Source organism: Helicoverpa armigera, chromosome 1 (assembly GCF_030705265.1).
Source record: "Helicoverpa armigera isolate CAAS_96S chromosome 1, ASM3070526v1, whole genome shotgun sequence".
NCBI classification, from domain to species: domain Eukaryota; kingdom Metazoa; phylum Arthropoda; class Insecta; order Lepidoptera; family Noctuidae; genus Helicoverpa; species Helicoverpa armigera.
This window is the reverse complement of record NC_087120.1, coordinates 2,583,992-2,603,586: the sequence shown is the minus strand read 5'-3', so window position 1 is coordinate 2,603,586 and position 19,595 is coordinate 2,583,992. Positions and strand designations below refer to the sequence as shown.

Below are 19,595 nucleotides of genomic sequence, written 5' to 3'. Positions count from 1 at the left end.
TATTTTTTTTTGTTTTTATTTTGCCGTTTGACGGCATAGGAAAATAAACACGACCAAAAATAAAGAAAAATGACCACCAAAAAATGTAATTGCGTGTTTGTGGTAAAGGGAGCGCGGTTATTTTTTTTACGAACATTTTTAAGTTTGGATTAAAAAGTTTTTTACTGACCTGTTTCTGGGTATGCGGTTCCAACACTGCTTCATCAGCAGCTGCATAGTACCAGGACATGTCGAGGGTATAGGCAGGGCAATGGTGTCATTGCCAACGCCCCACAATATAGCGTTTGTTTCCAAATTCTTATAAGGCGTTTCTTGTGTGAGCAGTTCCCATAGAACTACCCCGTAGGACCAGACATCCACTCTTTCGGATGAGGGTTCGTGTCTTATGACTTCTGGGGCCATCCATGCGACGGTCCCTTTGAAGCTCATGACGGCACTTACGTCGTTCCACTCGCGACTAGTGCCAAAGTCGCTCACTTTTACCACGAGATTATCAGCGATCAGTATGCTGAAAAGAAAGTTTCTGCTGTACTATCTACATACTGTGATAGTCTTTGGGAGTGAAGTGAGAATATTTTTTGACTTAGTCGAACCCTAGGTTGTGTTTTTTGTTTGATAGCCGGAAAATCCAGTTTTCAAGCAAGACTACTGAGTTTAGATCTGGTGTCAATATGAATCAATCAATCTCCCGAGCCTTTTCCCAACTATGTTGGGATCGGCTTCCAGTCTAACCGGTGTCAATATAAATAAATATCAAATTATTTAATATTCTATCTATTACCTAACATGAATTATTCAATTTTTTAATTTATAAAATAAAATAAATAAAAATAATTTGTTTTAGGCAATGGATTGAGTAAAAATAACGAATTTCTATGCTCTACTGTTCCTGCACCTGGATAAAAAGTTTTCTATATTCTTTTTCAGTTTCGTAACTATCCGTGTACCCATTTTTCGCATTTATGCAATAGAGAGGATTACGACATGCCTTATAATTAAATATGTTTGCTAAATACACGTGTAAAATGGTCAATTACTGCGAAAATGCTCTTTTTTATCTATATTATAAAGCTGAAGAGTTTGTTTGTTTGTTTGAACGCGCTAATCTCAGGAACGGTCCGATTTGAACGATTCTTTCGGTGTTAGATAGCCCATTTATCGAGGAAGGCTATAGGCTACTTTTTAACCGGGTTCGTGTAAAGGTTCCCACGGGCTGCGGGTGAAACCGCTGGCAGAAGCCAGTTTATTAATAAGTGGGTGGTGAACTATTTTCTTATTCTATATTGTTCAAACATTTATTTGTAAACGGAATTTATTTGCACGTGTTTCCTTTGAACTGTTTTTTTCTTCACAATGCCAAAGGTAATATTTATTGAGATTAATTTTACAGTCCGGTGCTTGTTTTTATTACTGAAGTTTGATATCGATTTTGTGCGGTCTCACGGCCGCTCTCAACATTATATCCATCTGTTGATTTGCTTACTGGAGATAGTAATTTAACATTGCTTCTATTCTATTTCTTCTTTGATAGAATATCGGGAACGGCCTTAAGTAGACTTGAGGCACCTTAAGCCTAATAGGTCCGAGCCACTTCTAAGCAAGTTTATTAAATATGAATGTGGCGAAGACGCAAATAAAGTCCTAACTTTAGTATTTTGCACCATACAACAGAAACACTGTATTTAAATACTTTTAACACGTGTGAAGACTTGCTGGATCCTTAAATTAAATTTAAATGTAGCTGACTGACTGACGCGTCAGTCGGCCTTTCAAGTCCAAACTACTAAACTAATGTAAATGTTTTTTTTCTAGAGAAACTAAATAGGCTACTTTTATCCGGATGAGGACAGAAGGTCTCTCCGAACGTGGATTGAATAGCGAGAAAGGGTTTATTTGGATTAAGCCGTAGTTTTTATTCAATTTTTAATTGTAAACTTTTGAATGAGATTTTTAATTATTTTCCCGTCACCTTTGTTGCGAGAGTAGGTACTTCCTCTATTTTTTTAATTATTCCGTTGGTAAATAGTAACAATAAACTTGAAACATAATTAATTACAGCAAAAATATTATGTAACATTTGTTGAGTTAATTGTTGTTAAGCAAAACAATATTTTTGCGTATTTCTTTTTACCGCCGATCCCAATATTCTGTGTATCGGCTGTTTCTCTTACTCCAGTGGAATTTGACATAACTTCACCATCATCCTCCGAGCCCTTTTCCCAACTATGTTGGGGTCGGCTTCCAGTCTAATGGATGTAGCTGAGTACCAGTGCTTTACAAGGAGCGACTGCCCTATAAATTCGGCATAACTTGTATGAGGCTAATATCAAAATTCTATCTCCACTAAACAAATCAACGGATACCAAAGAATAGGAAAGGCCGTTACGCTATGTAGCGAAAAATCTAGAGTTATTGTAACTTTTAGCCGTATCGAAACAGTTCCTCATTGTTCCGCGGTCTTTGTTAGACGTTCCGTGCTCAGGACCTCATTATAATGATCATTTGAGAAGCAACATCAAATAGCCAAGGCTTTTATGCAATATTTATTTTTAAACGACCGGCTTCCCTATGAAACTGCCTTTTGTATTTTCCTGGAAACATTATTTTGTTTGTTTGTACCCTAAAGGCTCAGGAACTACTGAACTGGTTTGAAAAATTCATTCACTGTTGGAACTAACCACGAGTAACAAAGGCTCTATTATGTCCGAATCAGCCAGTAAAAAATAAGACTTAAAACTAAATTTTATGTTAAAAATGTTTAGTCTTTCTTTCTCGGTATTTACTGTTATTCTCTTTTGATAATAATTAATATAGTAAAAACATAAAGGCATAGAAAACTATAACACCTTAGACATGTCATATTCAGAAAGAAATTACTCAATCAGTATTATCTACGGGGGAAACGATCTACATTTGTATGAAAAAGTTGCCCATAAGTTTCGTCTTAGGGCCCTAACACAAGCAGATTGCGAGCGATCATAATGGGCGGAGCGAGTAATGCCCGCTATACACCTACGGCCATCGCGCGCGGTCCGCGGGCTAAGTGTAGAGCGGGCATAACGTACTCGCTCCGCCAATGATCGCTCGCAAACCGCTTGTGTTATAGCCCCAAGTAACACCTACATTTAAGTAGATATAAAACATTGAACGATGCATTTATTTAAAGAGCCTAATTTCTTACAGTTTCGGTAAAAAGGCTTAAAAGTGACCAGACGTAATTAAAAATTATGAGCGGTGTTGCAAAATTTTGTAGACGACCCTTTAGTCTTCTTATCGACAATAAATAAATCAACGGTGCAGTTTACATTAACCAATAATTATACTATGCCTCTTCACTCGCATCCTTTCAGAACCACTCCGCACCAGGACAGAAAGTATAGCTCCGAGCCTAACGCGATAAATGGGTCATCTAACACTAAAATAAATTTTCAAATCGGTCCTGTAGCCTCTCAGATTAGCGTGTTCGAACAAACTCTTGAGCTTGCCGCTAGCGGTTTCACTCGCATCCCGTGGGAACTACCCCGCGCACCAGAATAGAATATAGCTTACAGCCTCCCTCGATAAATGGGCTATGTAACTCTAAAATAAAATTTCAAATCGGTCCTGTAGTTTCTGAAATCAAGTTTAAATAACCGGTCCTGTAGTCTCTGAGATTAGCGCGTTCGAACAAACAAACTCTTCAGCATTATAATATGAGCAATTAAAAACTTGAGACTTGAGACGTAAGCAAGAATAGAAACAACGTATTAAAATAGAAACTATAAACGTAGTTGTTAATTTCTAAAGCGTCTACAATTGAATACACTCGACGCCGCGTAAAAGTTTCGCTTGGTTCCTAAAGCAATTGCACTGTAAATGGAATATGAGATACAAGAGCATTGTGTAACTTAACAGGTAGATTATGTGGGGCAGAGGGCACTTGGAAATGTAATAATGGTTAATCGATATCGGTAACAAGGTAGTCTAACGACCAACTTAGCCGTCGCTAGCCCTGTGTGTACTTAAGAGGGGCACTTTTCGACGCCAATGCCGACTGTTCAACGGCACAACGCGGTAACTAGCAATACTCGAATCAAATTCCCAAGTAGGTTACTTGAGAGGTACTTGTGAAAAGTTAAAGTACAAAAAATAAATTTTAAGATATAAAACAAGTGTGGTTTGTAGATATAAATAGAGGTGTCCACTTATATGAAGAACTAATACCATTCAAGAGTCATTCTGTACAGAGAAAAATAGTTGTCGTAAGTATTTCAACGTACATGTTATTTAGTAAAAGAATATCTGAACAAATAAATGTATATACGAAGCATATATATACCTACATTTAAGTATAGTTTATCGATTCCTATTTATCGACGGGGACCTCGAAGAAGCCAGTACTTTTGACTGCAGTTTACTCTGTGAATAATTTACTGCGCCAACCGTACTTTGTTGACGCCTACAAATACGTCCAAACAAAAATAGTTTCTGTACAGAGGACACTCTGATGTGCTGAATACCCAGTAGTCATTTAAATTGCAAATGTATGGCCAATAATAGCGTTTGGATTAAATTAAGTAGCGGCAATTAAATTAAGTGGGTTACTTCGTTATGAATATTCTCAATCACATGTGCCCGCTCTGTACGTAGTATAGAGGATTGATTTCGATAAGCTGTATAAACTGTGCCCTAAGTTTTCCAGGTAAAGCCCTAATGCATTACGTATGTCATCACATTACATCACATCCGATTAACATTGAGACTAACTCAATATTGTAGGTAGGTTATTCATGTACAGTACGAACGCACCGTATGGCCAACACAGAAGATGGTATTAATTAACAGAGTGCAATGCGCGGAGTCCAAAAACAATATGCGAGTCTGCGCAATCCTCATTAGTACCTGCGTGTTTATTTCCAAAATGCGAAAGTAACTCTAACTGTATCTCCGGATTTTCTTTTTAAATGGGTACATGGAGTCCAGAGCTTGAAAAAGGATAAATACTACTTTTATGCGTGTGCCGTAAGTTGTTACCCGGTAAAGAAAACGAAAAAAACTTGATTTAATATTATTAGAGCATAAAAAATGCAGCTTAATAAAAGCTTTAAACAATGTCACGAGTTGTTACTCACACAAAAATAGATTCATATTTTGTCTTCCTATTCAATTGTTGAGCTGGCAATGTGCAACCAAATTGGTTTTGCTACAATAGGAATCCGTAGTTGGAAAAGGGTTGTCTGGGAACCTTGACTACCTCTCTACGTATTCACTAACAATGGACTTGGCTAACTAATTTTTGTGATGTTTTTTAGCAAACCAGCTAATATTTTTTGGTGCAGCGGATTGTGTTTTAGCCCGTACAGAGCTTTGTCAGGCTGCACAGCGCTTTAACGAGCGTCACAGCGCTTTGAAACAGCGCTGCAAGATAATAATACGCCTAGTGAACTATGCCGACGGCGACTGCCGGTGTATCAAACAAAAAGGGCCTCGTAAATACCGAAACAGAGAAACAGTTAATTTGTACGAATATTTATTTACTCGGAATATGTACTCCAATTAAAAGTTGATTAAATTCATATCTCGGAACAACGAGCTTTTTTTCAAAAGATCGTTCTTGCTTTTGAAACGTAATGAACACAAGAATCCGGCAATTTATGAAACTTCTTTGTTAATTAATGCATTGATACAGGTACTGAAAACACAAAGAAATATGAGGTGTAAAATTACCAGCTTTTTGTCAAGAAAAATTTCATATACACCTAGTGACCTCGTATTGACTATTTGATGTTATTCTAGCATTGGAATAGTAAATGCAGTAAAAGGAGAATAAATATTAAAACAATGGAAGAAATTAAATCTAAACAATTGAGTCGGCTCTTTGCAAACAACATAGACACGCTTTTGTTGTCTCCGTAACGAAACATCTAGAAAGGCGTACCTACAAATTGAAAGCAGGAATTCTCCGCTTCAAATGAAAAAGAAATTGCGAAAAAACAATGGCATATATGACAAAAAGCTGGCAACCGTACACAATAATAATAAAGCACTTACTTCGGAGATTTCAAATCTCTGTGGATGATCTTATTACTGTGTAAATAAGTCATCCCCTGCGCGATCTGTTTGGCCCATTTCAGGATCTGCGATGGTAAGAAGCCCGACCCACTATGAATGTATTCGAATAGTGGGCCGTACTGGCAGAATTCCATTATGATGTATGCATGTGGTCCGTCCGTGCTGACTCCTTTGAATTGCACTAGAGGAAGAGAAAGAAAACACGAATTAGAACAAACAGACAAGTTTATCTCGAGAGTTAATTAAACAGAAAGTTGTAGGGAACTCGGGGATCAAGTCTTAGTTTACAGGAAATTCTAAGTTAATGTGGGGTACAGATGTCATGTGAAACTAGGAAGGCATTAGGTTAAGAGCTTTCTGCGGCGATTCAAAACACGATACAGATTGGTCTGTTACACAAATCCGAATTTCAACCTAGTTCGATATTTGGAGTAAACCAAACTCACTTTTGGCCGAGTGTTGCATTAGTTTAAATCTGTGTGGGTTACACGTCTGATATAAATTAGTGAAGGTCGAATTATGGCCTACATATTTTGTAAGTACATAATTTGGAATATTCCAAATGTTCTCTTTAAAGTTATTGGTGCTTCGGTAAAGCTATTAATATTCCACTAACGTGCAGTGCCTGATTTAAGCCGTTAAGAGCTCAACTCAGCTGTACGCCATAAGCATCAGAACCAAAAGCGAAGTTTAAGCATTGCAAGTGTTGTAAATGTAACGTACTTGTTGTACCACACTGACGGGGTATTAGGAAGTTTGTTATACACAATTCAGTATCGCGTAATTCTGTACAGTACATTACCAGCAGTCAAGTAGTAAAACCACTTCAGTCTCCCATTTATTTGTATCGGTGAACACTTCATTTTAAAGGATCTAAGAAGCAAACATTAACTTTTCAAGAAAACGGTTCTTGACAAAGCACTTGGTTGTTCATAGACACGTTGGTTTATTTCTGTTATCAACTTAGTGCCGCAAATGTACCGTTAAGGAAATTAAAACGTGGTCAAAGAGGTATTCTATGAATGTACCGATAAATCTTTAACAATATTTTGCACTAGCTTCTGAAGATGTTTATCGACGGGATGTTGACATCAGGTTAAAGGCGTCAGGGCGAAGAACTCTACGGGAACGACGATATCCGGCCTCTTTCCGGCGCTCCTAATATTCTATCTATCTGTTGATTTGCTAACTGGAGATAGACTTTTCACATTTCCCCATAGAAGAAAAATATGTTAAATTCCTATCTCAAATAAGTTAAACAAATGGTTAGAATATTGAAAACGACCTTTACTATTAGCAAAAAAGTAATTGTTTAAATATTTAAACACAAACCTCAAAAACTTTTAAACGTCTGTTGAACACTTATCAAAAACATTGACAGATTTTGACGTTGAAATAAGGTCCGTTTTGCACACACATTTTTTAGACAAGTTTTCAACAGATGTTTAAGTTTTTGTAGTAAGGCTCAATACCTGAGCATGACGTGAAATTGCCATTCGCACATTTCGATGCCATCAAACTAAACTTGACAGTACAATCAAGATGTTGCATCGAATATCTCTTCCGCGATTATTAGTAGTATACTCTCGAATTACAATACTATATCCCAGGTATTATTGCTAAGCCTCAAAGGGCTCAAAGGAATGAATGTATTGATTTCGATATACTGTCTGTACCCAGAACTGATAGTTAGGATTGATGGATAGACGTAATACGTTGACAGATCGAACGTTAGTTAGACTGCGAGTATATTGGAGGTTCAGGTGGGTGAAATGAAAAGATTGATTTTTCGCTTTTAATTTAAAAATTCAGCTGAACTACATGACATACAGGTAGATTACACGCACAGCGCGGCAGTTTTTTTTAAAGGGACAGGCACAATACGTCGCGACGCGCTGCGTTTTGGTATTTCAAAAGTGAAAAGGCTGACGATTTTAAATAAAAATCATGATTTTTGATCACTTTTTACGATGACGAGTTGTATTGTATGACGTGTGCCAATGGAAATTAAACGGCTCAAATAAGTTTAAAAACATTGTGTGTAACTTTTAATGAACGTCATTGTAACTAGAAGTCTACTTGGAAACTTATCTTGCATTGATTGTAAAAAATATTGTTCGAACTTCAATAAAATCCGTGGAAACTTTCGCATAAACACCGCCCAACCGCGCGGAGAAAAGCGACTAAATCGCGCGTGAATCGTCTTACAGCCAGTCCCAATATTCTATCTATCTATTGTTTTCCTTACTAGAGATAGGAATTTGACATTACTTCTATGGGGCTAAAGTCAAAAGTTTCATATCTACTAAGCAAATCATAGACTAATATTTGGAACAGCCGTCAAGCTCAACAGCGAGAAACAAAAAACAAAGACCAACATATGTAGACATACACTGCTCTCAGACAGAGCAATAACAACAAGCCACATTGACATTGAAATCCTCTTTAAAGTAACCTTCCGGACTGCCACCGACAGCCGGAAAACGAACCCTTGACAATACACGGGGCTAGTTTATTTTCCTTTTGATTCAGTTGTTATTCGAGTCCTAGCAATAATTGAATGTCGCGGTGAAATAGTGGATGTAAATAGGTCAATGTCGAGTGTGCGTTGTTCGGGACGTTTTGATCCATTCCCTTGATTGCATTGCAGGCTGCAATTTACACGGGGAAATCTAATCCGTGTTTACGTTTGTCAACCGGTTGGCCGTGAAAATAGGTGTGTTTTGTTATGTGATAGGCTGTTGTGATTAGCTGTTTACTTTATTGAGGTTTAAGCAATAATAGTTTGATTATGAAATTGTGTCGTGTCTATACATTTTACGTCGATATCAAAGTTTCAGCGGTTAACAAATGCTTTGAGTGTAACTACATTTGGGACAAAGATTCAGCTTGCTGGTTGATTTGTCGTTTCAGAGTCATTAAGTATATGATATTTATCTGAAACCCTTTTTTTCGAGATGCCACATCTCGAAAAAAAGGGTGTATCTCTCTTCACAATAATTTTACAACAAATTATATTGCTAACAATCAACAAAATGTGGTTTGAGGTTAAAATACTGTACTAATTAGAACGAAAACCGATGGCATCTAAAAGCAAATTCTGAAGCTCCAAATTGAGAATGTTATTGAATTTACTATGAAATTAATAGAAGCAAATCTATCTACGATTTCGACGAATTTCCCAGTTCGTGGAATTCGGTGCGACATTTTGCCAATTCTCAGTATGCTTAGTTAGGATGGCAATATCTATATACATAGATATATAAACATGTATGTTGGTACACCTTTGATAGTCGGAGTGTATATTAGAGGCAAGATATCTGAAAACTAGTCTTACCTAAGGGGTTTCGGGATTCCCAAGATAACTGGGTTGTTAGACTAGTTTTTTTTTTGATGATGTAACGTCGTATATGTAGACAGATTATCCAGGTTACCTTTGACGCTAACATATTCCCTACGAGAGACTAATCATTCATGTCAGGCTCAGAGACTGTACCAAAGCCGAACGGAGCGGTTTTTTTTATAAACCAATTTCACCGTTCAGCTCCGGTTAAATTAGCAAACTTTTCTTAACATTTTATTGAAATAATTTCTCTTTTATGCTACAATCATTTCTTTCGGGTGTTCTTATTCAAATGCGGTGAGATTTATCAACAGGATTTTATGCTCTTTTAAAGAGAGCAGACTACTTTTGCTTGTTTTTGCTACAATCTTATCAAGATGCCTTTTTGAAGACACTGAATTCTCGCTACATTTTTATTTAATTCTAGAAAATATTTAACATGAAATAGCCTTACAAAGTCTACTTTTGAAGACACTTCCTTAGAATTTTGCCTGGATAGATTAAAACTCTAAGATAATATTAAAAGGCAGGGAAGGTTCCTGGTTAGCTATTTATTCGGCGGCTACATATTTTAAGCTGACTTACTAATAGTATTAAAACTTCGTCAGACAGCGGGTAAAGATTGGATAAGTTTGAACTAAGTAGCCTGCCGTGAGAGTCCTGTGCCCGACCGTGGACTGTCTGGAGAATGATGGTCAGTACCGGACCTACTTAAGGACCTTATACCGGACTACCTATTGTCTACTGCACATTTAACTAATCAAATGTTCAATTCCTTCAAGCAATAATATATCGTGGACACTTTCAATGGCTATGATATAAAAGCTAAATTTTATAATTGTTTGATATAATACCGCCCTGCCATTATGAGAGCATTTTATGTTGATGTAAAGAATCTAACTAATGAGATGTCTACAGCATACGACTTTTATGTATTTGGTTCGAGGAATACCTAATAACTAATATTCCACAAACGGCGACATTTTATACGTTACATACTCTTTTTAACTGATAGTACTTTCCAATATTCCTTCATTTCTCAGCGTGCCGTTTGCATGTTATTACGTGTTCTTAGAAAAAACATGCTTTTTCCTTTGACATATGATTGTGCGGCGTTGCAGGAAAAATTAACATGGGTATGCAAACATTGCTATGTACTTATTGATTTGCGCTGCAATATTTCTCTTTATTATGATACACGTGGGCGCGTTCGAAGAATAGATAAAAGGACAGAAACTTGACTGTTAAAACCCTGCGCCATAATAAATAAATAGTTTATTCATCCGAAGAAGGTACAGATGGTATAAAGGGGACTTAAAGCTGGTTACAGTTTGAGTACACAATAAATGGTAGATCAATTTATGTAAGTTTAAGGTACATCTGTTTACAATTAGCGGTACCCTGTCTCTTAAACTAGGTAGTACCTGTAACTTAAGAGACGGTGGGCGGCTATTATGACAAAGTATATTTACCTATTTCACGTGAAAGTTGTGGAGGTCATATAAGCTATCCCTCCATGTTAAACACTAGTACTAGTGCAGTAGTGAAGATATACTGAAAGCGAACCTTAATAGAGTTGGGAAAAAGCTAGGCAAATAGGTTGGTTAGTTTGACAGAAGCTCCTGTACTGATATCTTGAGTATATTTTCCTATTAGCTATTTTCCCGGGGAACTTCTACCCATACCCGGATAAAACGTAGCTTATGTTACTAGGGGGAAAATACATGATGTACCAACAAATAGATAAAGAGATAAAATATTACAAAAATACTAAGACTAAGACTACCCCAAGAAGGAACGGAAAATGTCTTTTACCTGCACAGGTAAAGTTTTCGGGAGCCTCATAAGTAACTGAAGGTTTCAATGTCGCCAAGTATCCCGGGCAAGTGGAATTGTGTCAGTAGGTCATTGTCAGGGTTTCGAACCTTCGAGCGGGTTCACTCGGCGGTACGCAACCTGTTGGAGCCTCACGCGGGTAACATGAATATTTAGAATATATTTAAAATTGTACAATGTTACGGGAAAAGGCGGAAAAAGTTTCAACGCGAACTGTGCTCAGATTTGTCGAATGGAATTAAATATATGGGCATGCTTTATACAGAAGCGTGGGCGCATAAAATTGTTGCCGTCAGCGACACCGAAGATATTTGAAACTTTGAAAGGCACGCATATTAGTACGTAGTCTTGTGTATCTACAAGTCACAAATACATACATACACGGATAACAGTATCTTTCTAAACAAGAAATAGAAACCTGATATCAGGATAAACAAATGAAACCCAATAAACTGTCAGCTAATTCCTAAGCCACCTATAACTACAATTGATCCATACAAGTTGTCAGAATGTAGGCAAATCGGTCAATGTCGAACCGTGCCTTTTACCATATATTTCTGAAAACATTGATTATTATGTATCGAACATTTACAACTGAGCGATATAAGATTGTGGATTACTAATCTAATCATTTCTAACGTAATTAATTCTCAATCCAGTTAGGGTCGATTCACATCTGACGAACAATGCGCAGCGTATTATCGGTCACGTAACGCCGTAACAAACAAACATACGATGAAACATTCAATCATTCACGCCACCGATGATGCGTTAGTGCGTCGATCATACATTTACGATACAACGTATTTTCCATGAAATATGAACCGACCCTTATACAATAAGCAATAAGATACGACAGATACGACAGTATAGTGGTAAGACAGGCTGTCTAACAGGGTTTGCCATCATCAGATCCTAAACCTGATGACGATAGAACCATTTGGGAATTAGTCTTTCAAACAAAAAATAATGGGAATCAGTCATGAGCAAAGAAACATCGTTTTTAGGATTCCGTACACAAAGGGTAAAACGAGGCCCTATTGTTTTCGCTCCTCTGTCCGTCCGCCCGTCCGTCCGACCGTCTGTCACCAGGCTGTATCTCATGAACCGTGATAGTTAGAGAGTTGAAATCACAGATGATGTATTTCTGTTGCCGCTAAAACAACATATACTGAAAACTAGAATAGAATAAATATTTTGGGAGGCTTCCATACAACAAACGTGATTTTTTTGCTCATTTTTCAAATAATGACACGAAGGGTAACGTGCGCCAGTCCGACTCTGACTTGGCCGGTTTTTATGTTCTAAACTCTAAAACAAATCATTCGAATTGAAAACCTCCTCCTTTTTGGTAGGTAGGTCAACAGAACGGACCAACAGCACTTCACGTTTCATCAATCCGACTCAACAAGTTCAGGATAATTTGTTCCGATCTGGTATTCAACTTAATTGGAATTCGTTATAGGTTTTATAATAGTCCCATTTCAATGGAGATGCAGCTGGACTAGATATAAATCGGATTAAAATAAAATACAAATAATCTTCAATTGATATCGAGTTGTAAGTACTCGAACAAATTGGGTTTTCCATGAAATAGTTAAAATATATTAATGGTTTGAAGAGCTTTTCTGATTCGATTTAAAAATATTTTACCTATATAATAGAATCCTTTTCGTTTGAACTTGTTCATAGCATATTTTAAATAGGTCATAGGCCAATCTGAAATTTTAGAGGCATTACGCCGATCAAGTTGCGCGGAGCTTGATAGATAAAATTGTTAACATGACTCTGGTAGTTGTTTCATCTGAACGTTATAAATATTGGCACAGAACAAGTATGAGCAGGGTAAAAGACATATTTTTTTGATAGATAGATTTGTGCAGAATGACGCTTCATCCGGTTTGTTCACCGCCGGCAGATGTGCTTTCACCATAAGTAATTTGTTTGACGTCCTACCTAATACCATCTAACTAATGTCCTGGAGATTCTATCACTCTCGGGTGAACTTCGAGATATTCTGAATTCGAAACAGCTATGTGGAACGACAGCAAGCAAAGCACTGTATTACACCAAAGGGCGTCTATGGTCGCTTTTACCCGCTAGCCAGTGTACTCTCAACTCTGACATGTAATTACCTAGCATCCAAAGTCCGTCAGTATCAGGCTCCAGTTAGTAATGTCAATGCATCCAGATTAATCCGAAACCAATATCCGTTTGTATCCAATGTTAGGGAGACGCAAGATATCAGGTTTGGGGAGGCCTATGAGGCAGACGCGTCATGTCTGTCCCTTTGTCTCAAGGAGAGATGTAACACAAAGGAAAATTTGATGTTCAATCCTCTGGTAAACCATTGTTTGGTTCACAAGTCATTTACGAATTGATAAGTTTCCACTAACAAACATTTAGAGGTAGGTAAGTCAGATTGTAAGGTACGATTATTATTAGACATGAATGATAAGGTATTGACAATGGCGTGCCTGACCTTTGGAGGACACTAATAAGGTCGGCTATGCCCTCCTAAACCTCCACCTACGTTTATTTGGATACACACAATTAGGAGGTAGTCTTTAATTCACCGTCTCTTTGTGTGTAAGACTCCTATTCGTTAGCTGATGAATTTCAGAATCTATGTTAAATGAAACTATTCAATATTTTTGTATATATCTAGTAATATCTATTGACATAAATAAACGAACATTTCAATTCAAAGCAAAATAATTATGCCATCACAGCGGTTTGTCGGTTGAAAAGTATTTCAATTGGTCAGCGGTTTTAATCCCACAATTATTTTATTGTTTACTGTACTAACACTAAAATCAATCAATCACAACATATTAATGAAGCATCTCGCCGCATAATTAATTATTTCCCATTAAAGGTATTTACCGATGGTCGAGCCTATTATAAACATTAAGCTTCCTATTGAATTTAAATAAAATTCCGATACACCGATGGCTCTGAGCTGTTTATTTAAGTTGAAAAGATTAATTATATAAACTTTGATTTGTAATTACTGCTGTACAGAAATAAACTACCGGTGAAGTTTTAAATTAAGAGACGTCACGGTAATTATAGAACAGGAGCGGAATAGCCCGATTTCGAAGAAGTTTTCGTGACCAATTTTGGCTCACAATTTATTTCTCCCAATTAGTTACTACATTTGAGAGTTTATTTTTAAATTTTGGATCCTGTTTGTCTTTAGGACGCCGCTTTTTAAGAGACCTGACTGCGTCGTACTAATGATATGTCGTTTTAAGAGTACGCTCACAGAGTAAAAATAAACAGAGTCAGATATTCTTTTCCATGTCTATGGAAAAGAATATTGAGCTAGCAATAATATTAAAAAGTCGGAATTTATAACTTGAACGAGACGTTAGCAATTACCAAAATCACTTCATACGCCTAGCTCCTTACCTATATGGGTATTGGCTTTCAGTCTAACCTGATGCTTCATTTTATATGGAGTGACTGGCTATCTGACCTCATCCAATTACCAAGGCAACAAGATAACATTGGTTAAACTGGTTGTCAGACTTCCTGACACCGGTAATTACAGCCAAAGATGTTCAAATGACAGCCTTGCTTAACATATCATGGGCTGATCCCTGCGGCTGTTAGCCACAAGATGCTCTAATTACCTAATGTATTAATTAGCTATGCCTCATCAGATATCTGACATCTCAATAGGCAAGCTGATAACCTCGAATTAAGGGAAGGTTCTTATCAGACGGAAAATGAGTCGAGCCTATCGTCGTAAGGCTGTGTTCAAACCAAACTGTCAGCCGCCGAATGTCAGCGTCTACGCATATTACGCAAACGTATCGTCGGTTAGATGTGAACGAAAATCTAAGTATGGAAATACAATAAAATAACGTTCGCTCGCATTCGGCGGCTGACAGTCACAGAACTCCACCTTAAAATAAATTAATTTATCAATATAAATAACGTAGTAATTTTAGATACCTAAATTATCATGTTACTTCACTAAAATCTTGATATAAATGGCACTTTCTGATAAATTGATTCCCGGAATAGACAAATCTCGGTCAATTATGGTATTTCAATTTCGATTAGATATTGGAATAAAATAGAAATATGAACAGTTCTTCCTACGCTGTCAGTAAATTCACAACCGTTCCCGATATTCTATCTATCTTTTGTTTTGCGTACTAAAGATAGGAATGCGACGTCATGTACTTTTATACAGTGCTAGTTGTTAAGACTTTCGTCGCCAATGAAGACTTTATTTTTTCCACAATTAATTTAACCCACATCACGGTAGTGTCGAGTAGTTTTCATACGTTCTGCTTAATGCTTACATTCATAAACCATCACTATTTTTACGAGACTACAAAAAAGAATTTAAGAAGTAGCAACTAAAACTAATGAAACCCGTACCGATTTTGATGTATTAGTCCAGTAGCTAACGGTTAAATAATCACTCGTTTTTGAAACAGTATCAAACCATATTACAAACAACAATTACAAAGGCTCTTCTTCATTTGTCATTAAAGCTCGCAGTCGGAGTGCGATTAGATATTGTTTAGATTGATATCGAATTGACCGAGAAGAGCTAGTAGGTTATAAAAGTTCTTGCTGCTTATCAATTAAATTGGATTGGATTATAAATTATTGGAGTTTCTTGCCGGCTCTTCTCCATGAGACCAACTTTTTGGAACCGTGCAATTAATTATAGGTGCGTTTCATAGGTGCCTGCAAAGGCCTATGTGAAATAACAAGATTTTGATTTTGAAATTAACGACCAATGAAAACGAGCCTTTTAAAAACCAAAATATTCTAAGACTCACCGATGTTTTCATGGTTGAGTTTCCTTAGATGTTTGATGTTTGTGTCGTTGCGGTCCTGCGGCTGTTTGACAGCGACAATTTCGCCCCTGTAGTGGCCGCTGAAGACTACGCCCTGGGCCCCAGCTCCCAGGTACACCAGGTTCGACAGCTGCTCGTGAGGTATCTCCCATTCTTGTTCTAGGGATAACATAAAACAACAAATGAGGATAGGATACTGACAAGCAAAAACTATAGAATGTAACTGGTATGCTGTTACATTCTATAGTTAGTGTAGTGCTGCTATGCTGTATTCTATTTGCTATGGATTCTGACATGAATCCATAGCATCCTGATTAGCTATATTTCAACTCAAATGGAAGGCACAAACCACGCATGGAATACTCAAAATAATTAGCAATAATCCGGCATAATTGCTCCATGTTCATTACTAAAATTCTGAGTATTGCAAATCTGAAATCCGATCGTATCCAATAATCTGCCTAGAATTTCCGCCGAACCATAATTGATTAAATCAGTCGACTGGATGTGTCATAGAGCGCCGACAAAGCCTAATTCAAAGGGGAATTTCGAAACATAGCCAATAGGATTAATTTATATAACTTGAATGCCTCACCTATAGGTCTTTGTGAATAATAACGCTCATAAAGGTTTGGGTTACAGCCAATAAAACGAATTTATTAAGTGATAGAGAGCGCAAAGGGATGGACAGTGTTACTGCAATTAAACTTGATAGGCAGTTTGACACAGAGCCTTACCTACTTGCAAATGTGATTAATGATAATTTATTTATTTATGCTAAAACAGTTTACAAATCAATTACATTCAAATATAATGGAAAAGAAATATAAAAAAACTAGCTTTTGCCCGCGACTTCGTTCGCATGGAATAGTGACTTCCGGCATATTTTTGGTTAGACCAATAGATGGCGCTATATGTCCGGAATATTTTTTTTTGAAATAAAAACTATCCTATGTCCTTTCTCAAGTTCCAAACTATGTCTGTACCAAATTTCACACAAATCGGTTCAGTAGATTAGGCGTGAAGAAAAGACAGACAGACAGACAGACTTACTTTCACATTTACAATATTAGTTAGGATAACATGATATAAAATAAAACACATAAAACTTAATAAAATTTCAGAATAAAATATTAATAAACAAAACAAAAAGTAAATATACAATTAAATTTAAAGCAAAGTAGCTTTAATGCTGAAATGTGTTTGGTACATAGCTTTTATAGTTATTTTCTAACTGTAAAACCGACTTCCCAAAGCACTAAAAAGCAAAAAAAAACTATTTTTAGGTGCATCGGCCTAGAAGTCGGTGTCTAATGGATGTTACTAAGTTAATTTTGCCACCGACTTCTAGGCCGATGCACCTAAAAATAGTTTTTTTTTGCTTTTTAGTGTTTTGGGAAGTCGGTTTAATTTTTTTGTAAAAAAGTTTTTTATTTAAAGCTTTTCAGTGATACGAATAGTTGTCACTATCCATACAAGTGGGAAGTTCTCATCAATACAAAGAATATAAGTCCAAATACGACGTAATTTACATATTCAGTTGTCGAGTTCCCTCGACTTTTTCTGGTCTCCATCATCAGGTCAGCTCCAAACCTTCACTGTTGCAAAGGTCTTGTCAATACAAATTATTTAAGCCCAAACACGAGGTAGTTTACATATTCAGTTGTCGAGTTCCCTCGACCCTCTCTGGTTTCCATCATCAGATCAGCTCCAAATCTTCACTGTTGAATAGTGCTTTTAGGCGTACACCTGAGTGTCAAGTTTTTACCCTATGTATGCCTACAACTTTCGAAGGTTGCCCTCGATTTCTCAGGGTTTCCATCATCAGATCCTGACCTGATGACTATGGGACCAACTGGCAGCTATTCCGAGTCGAACAAAAAAAGAATCACGTAAATCGGTCTATAAACCTCGGAGTAATCGATGTACATACATAGAAAAATAAAAAAAAAAAACATACCGGCCGAATTGATAACCTCCTCCTTTTTGGGAAGTCGGTTAAAAATCAAATACGTATGACCAATAAATACAGCATGAAGTAATCCTTTAAGTGCAGTCACAGACTTCAAAAAGCTCAAACCGACTTGTAGGTCAAACATACGATGTACATTTTTATTAAGATGCAATTCCGTAATACAGTTGTACGCCCATGCAAATGCTATGAAGTCGACGGATTACTTTTCTCAAGAAAGTCTTCGCTTTTCTTAGAAAACCTAGCAATATTGGCTAAGAACGTTTGTGCGTATATCCATCCCACTCGGTAAGTAGCTACGGTGCTTTTCGTATTAGATTGCGAACATCTAATTCAATTTAGAGTTTTAGACTTTTGAACCACTGCCGAAGCCTCTGAAAATAGTTTTAAAAAGTGAAATAATAATAAATTAAAATAGTAGGATGAAACAAAAAAAGTTTCAGTTGAGTTCAAGTTCCTTTAGGGCGGCCCTTAACTTTTCCTCCAAGTCTTTGACAGCGGAGACTATTCAAGTCATCATTTTGTAATCTTTGAGTTTAGTTACCTGAAATGTGACAGGAAACAGTGGCAGGCAAATGTTTCTTAGGACACAATCAGGACAGCGCAAATAGTTGTACAGAATGAGAACTAGAAGAAAAAGAAAATTTAACTAAAAATAAAAATGAAATAAAGTGGTAAACAAGAAAAGTGACTATAATTAAGAAAGGGAAATTAGACAAGAATGTTTGACTTGTTGTAGTTAATTGAAGTGTTTGTACGTCTGTTTTCACACAAACAGAGTCATGTAAACAACACTTCAAAGTATTAACTACCTTAAGTCACTTTGCTAAGTAAAGACACAAGAGGAAAGAAAGATACGAGAAAAGCACAAGATAGCTAAAAATTTTAATATATATAACTAAGCATGACGACCTCGATGGCGCAATGGTCACCATGCCGGACTGCCGAACCTGAGGTCCCGGGTTCGATTCCCGGCTCGGTCGACATTTGTGATGGGCATGCTTGTTAGCCGTGGTCTGGGTGTTACAATATGTATTTATAAATATGTATATATGTAGCTATATGTAGTTTATCAGTTATGTTAGCACCCATAACACAAGTTAATTAATAACTTACCATGGGGCTAACCGACCGTGTGTGAAAAGGTGTCCCGACATTATATTTATTTTATTTATTAAACATTGCTCCGGGTACCAAGCAGTGGAATTGATTAATAGGCTACCAACTAAACTCAAGTTATTAATTAATTTAAAGAGTCCCAATTCATTTAAAAAGGAATTAAAAGCAATTTTGTGGGAAAAACGTTTGCACTCGGTATCAGATTTCATGCCTGATGCTATATGATTTTTTATACTAATACATTATAACTGTGTCAGGGAACTGAATTGTGTCACTATTTTTACTATAAGTTGTGAGTAACAAATATTGTAACTGATAAGTACCTACGTAATGTAATTAAATTAATGTCCTAATGTTCTACACATTGTAATTTTGTTTTGAATAAATGAAATGAAAACGTTAACGTCGTCGATTCTGCTTCCACAATATTGTCAAGCAGAAGGAGACA

At 36.7% G+C, this 19,595-nt stretch overlaps 1 protein-coding gene across 1 annotated transcript in view; it reads right to left on the bottom strand.

Annotated features, from left to right (window-relative positions):
* LOC110377574 (mitogen-activated protein kinase kinase kinase 12) overlaps window positions 1–19,595 on the bottom strand; it is a 39,095-nt gene that overhangs the window by 16,737 nt on the left and 2,763 nt on the right. Inside the window, exons 3-5 of the mRNA XM_064037799.1 lie at window positions 16,039–16,215; window positions 6,031–6,232; window positions 170–508 (exon numbers count right to left, since the gene is read on the bottom strand). Of these exons, the coding sequence (XP_063893869.1) occupies window positions 170–508; window positions 6,031–6,232; window positions 16,039–16,215 (718 nt within the window). The remainder of the gene's footprint in view (window positions 1–169; window positions 509–6,030; window positions 6,233–16,038; window positions 16,216–19,595) is intronic.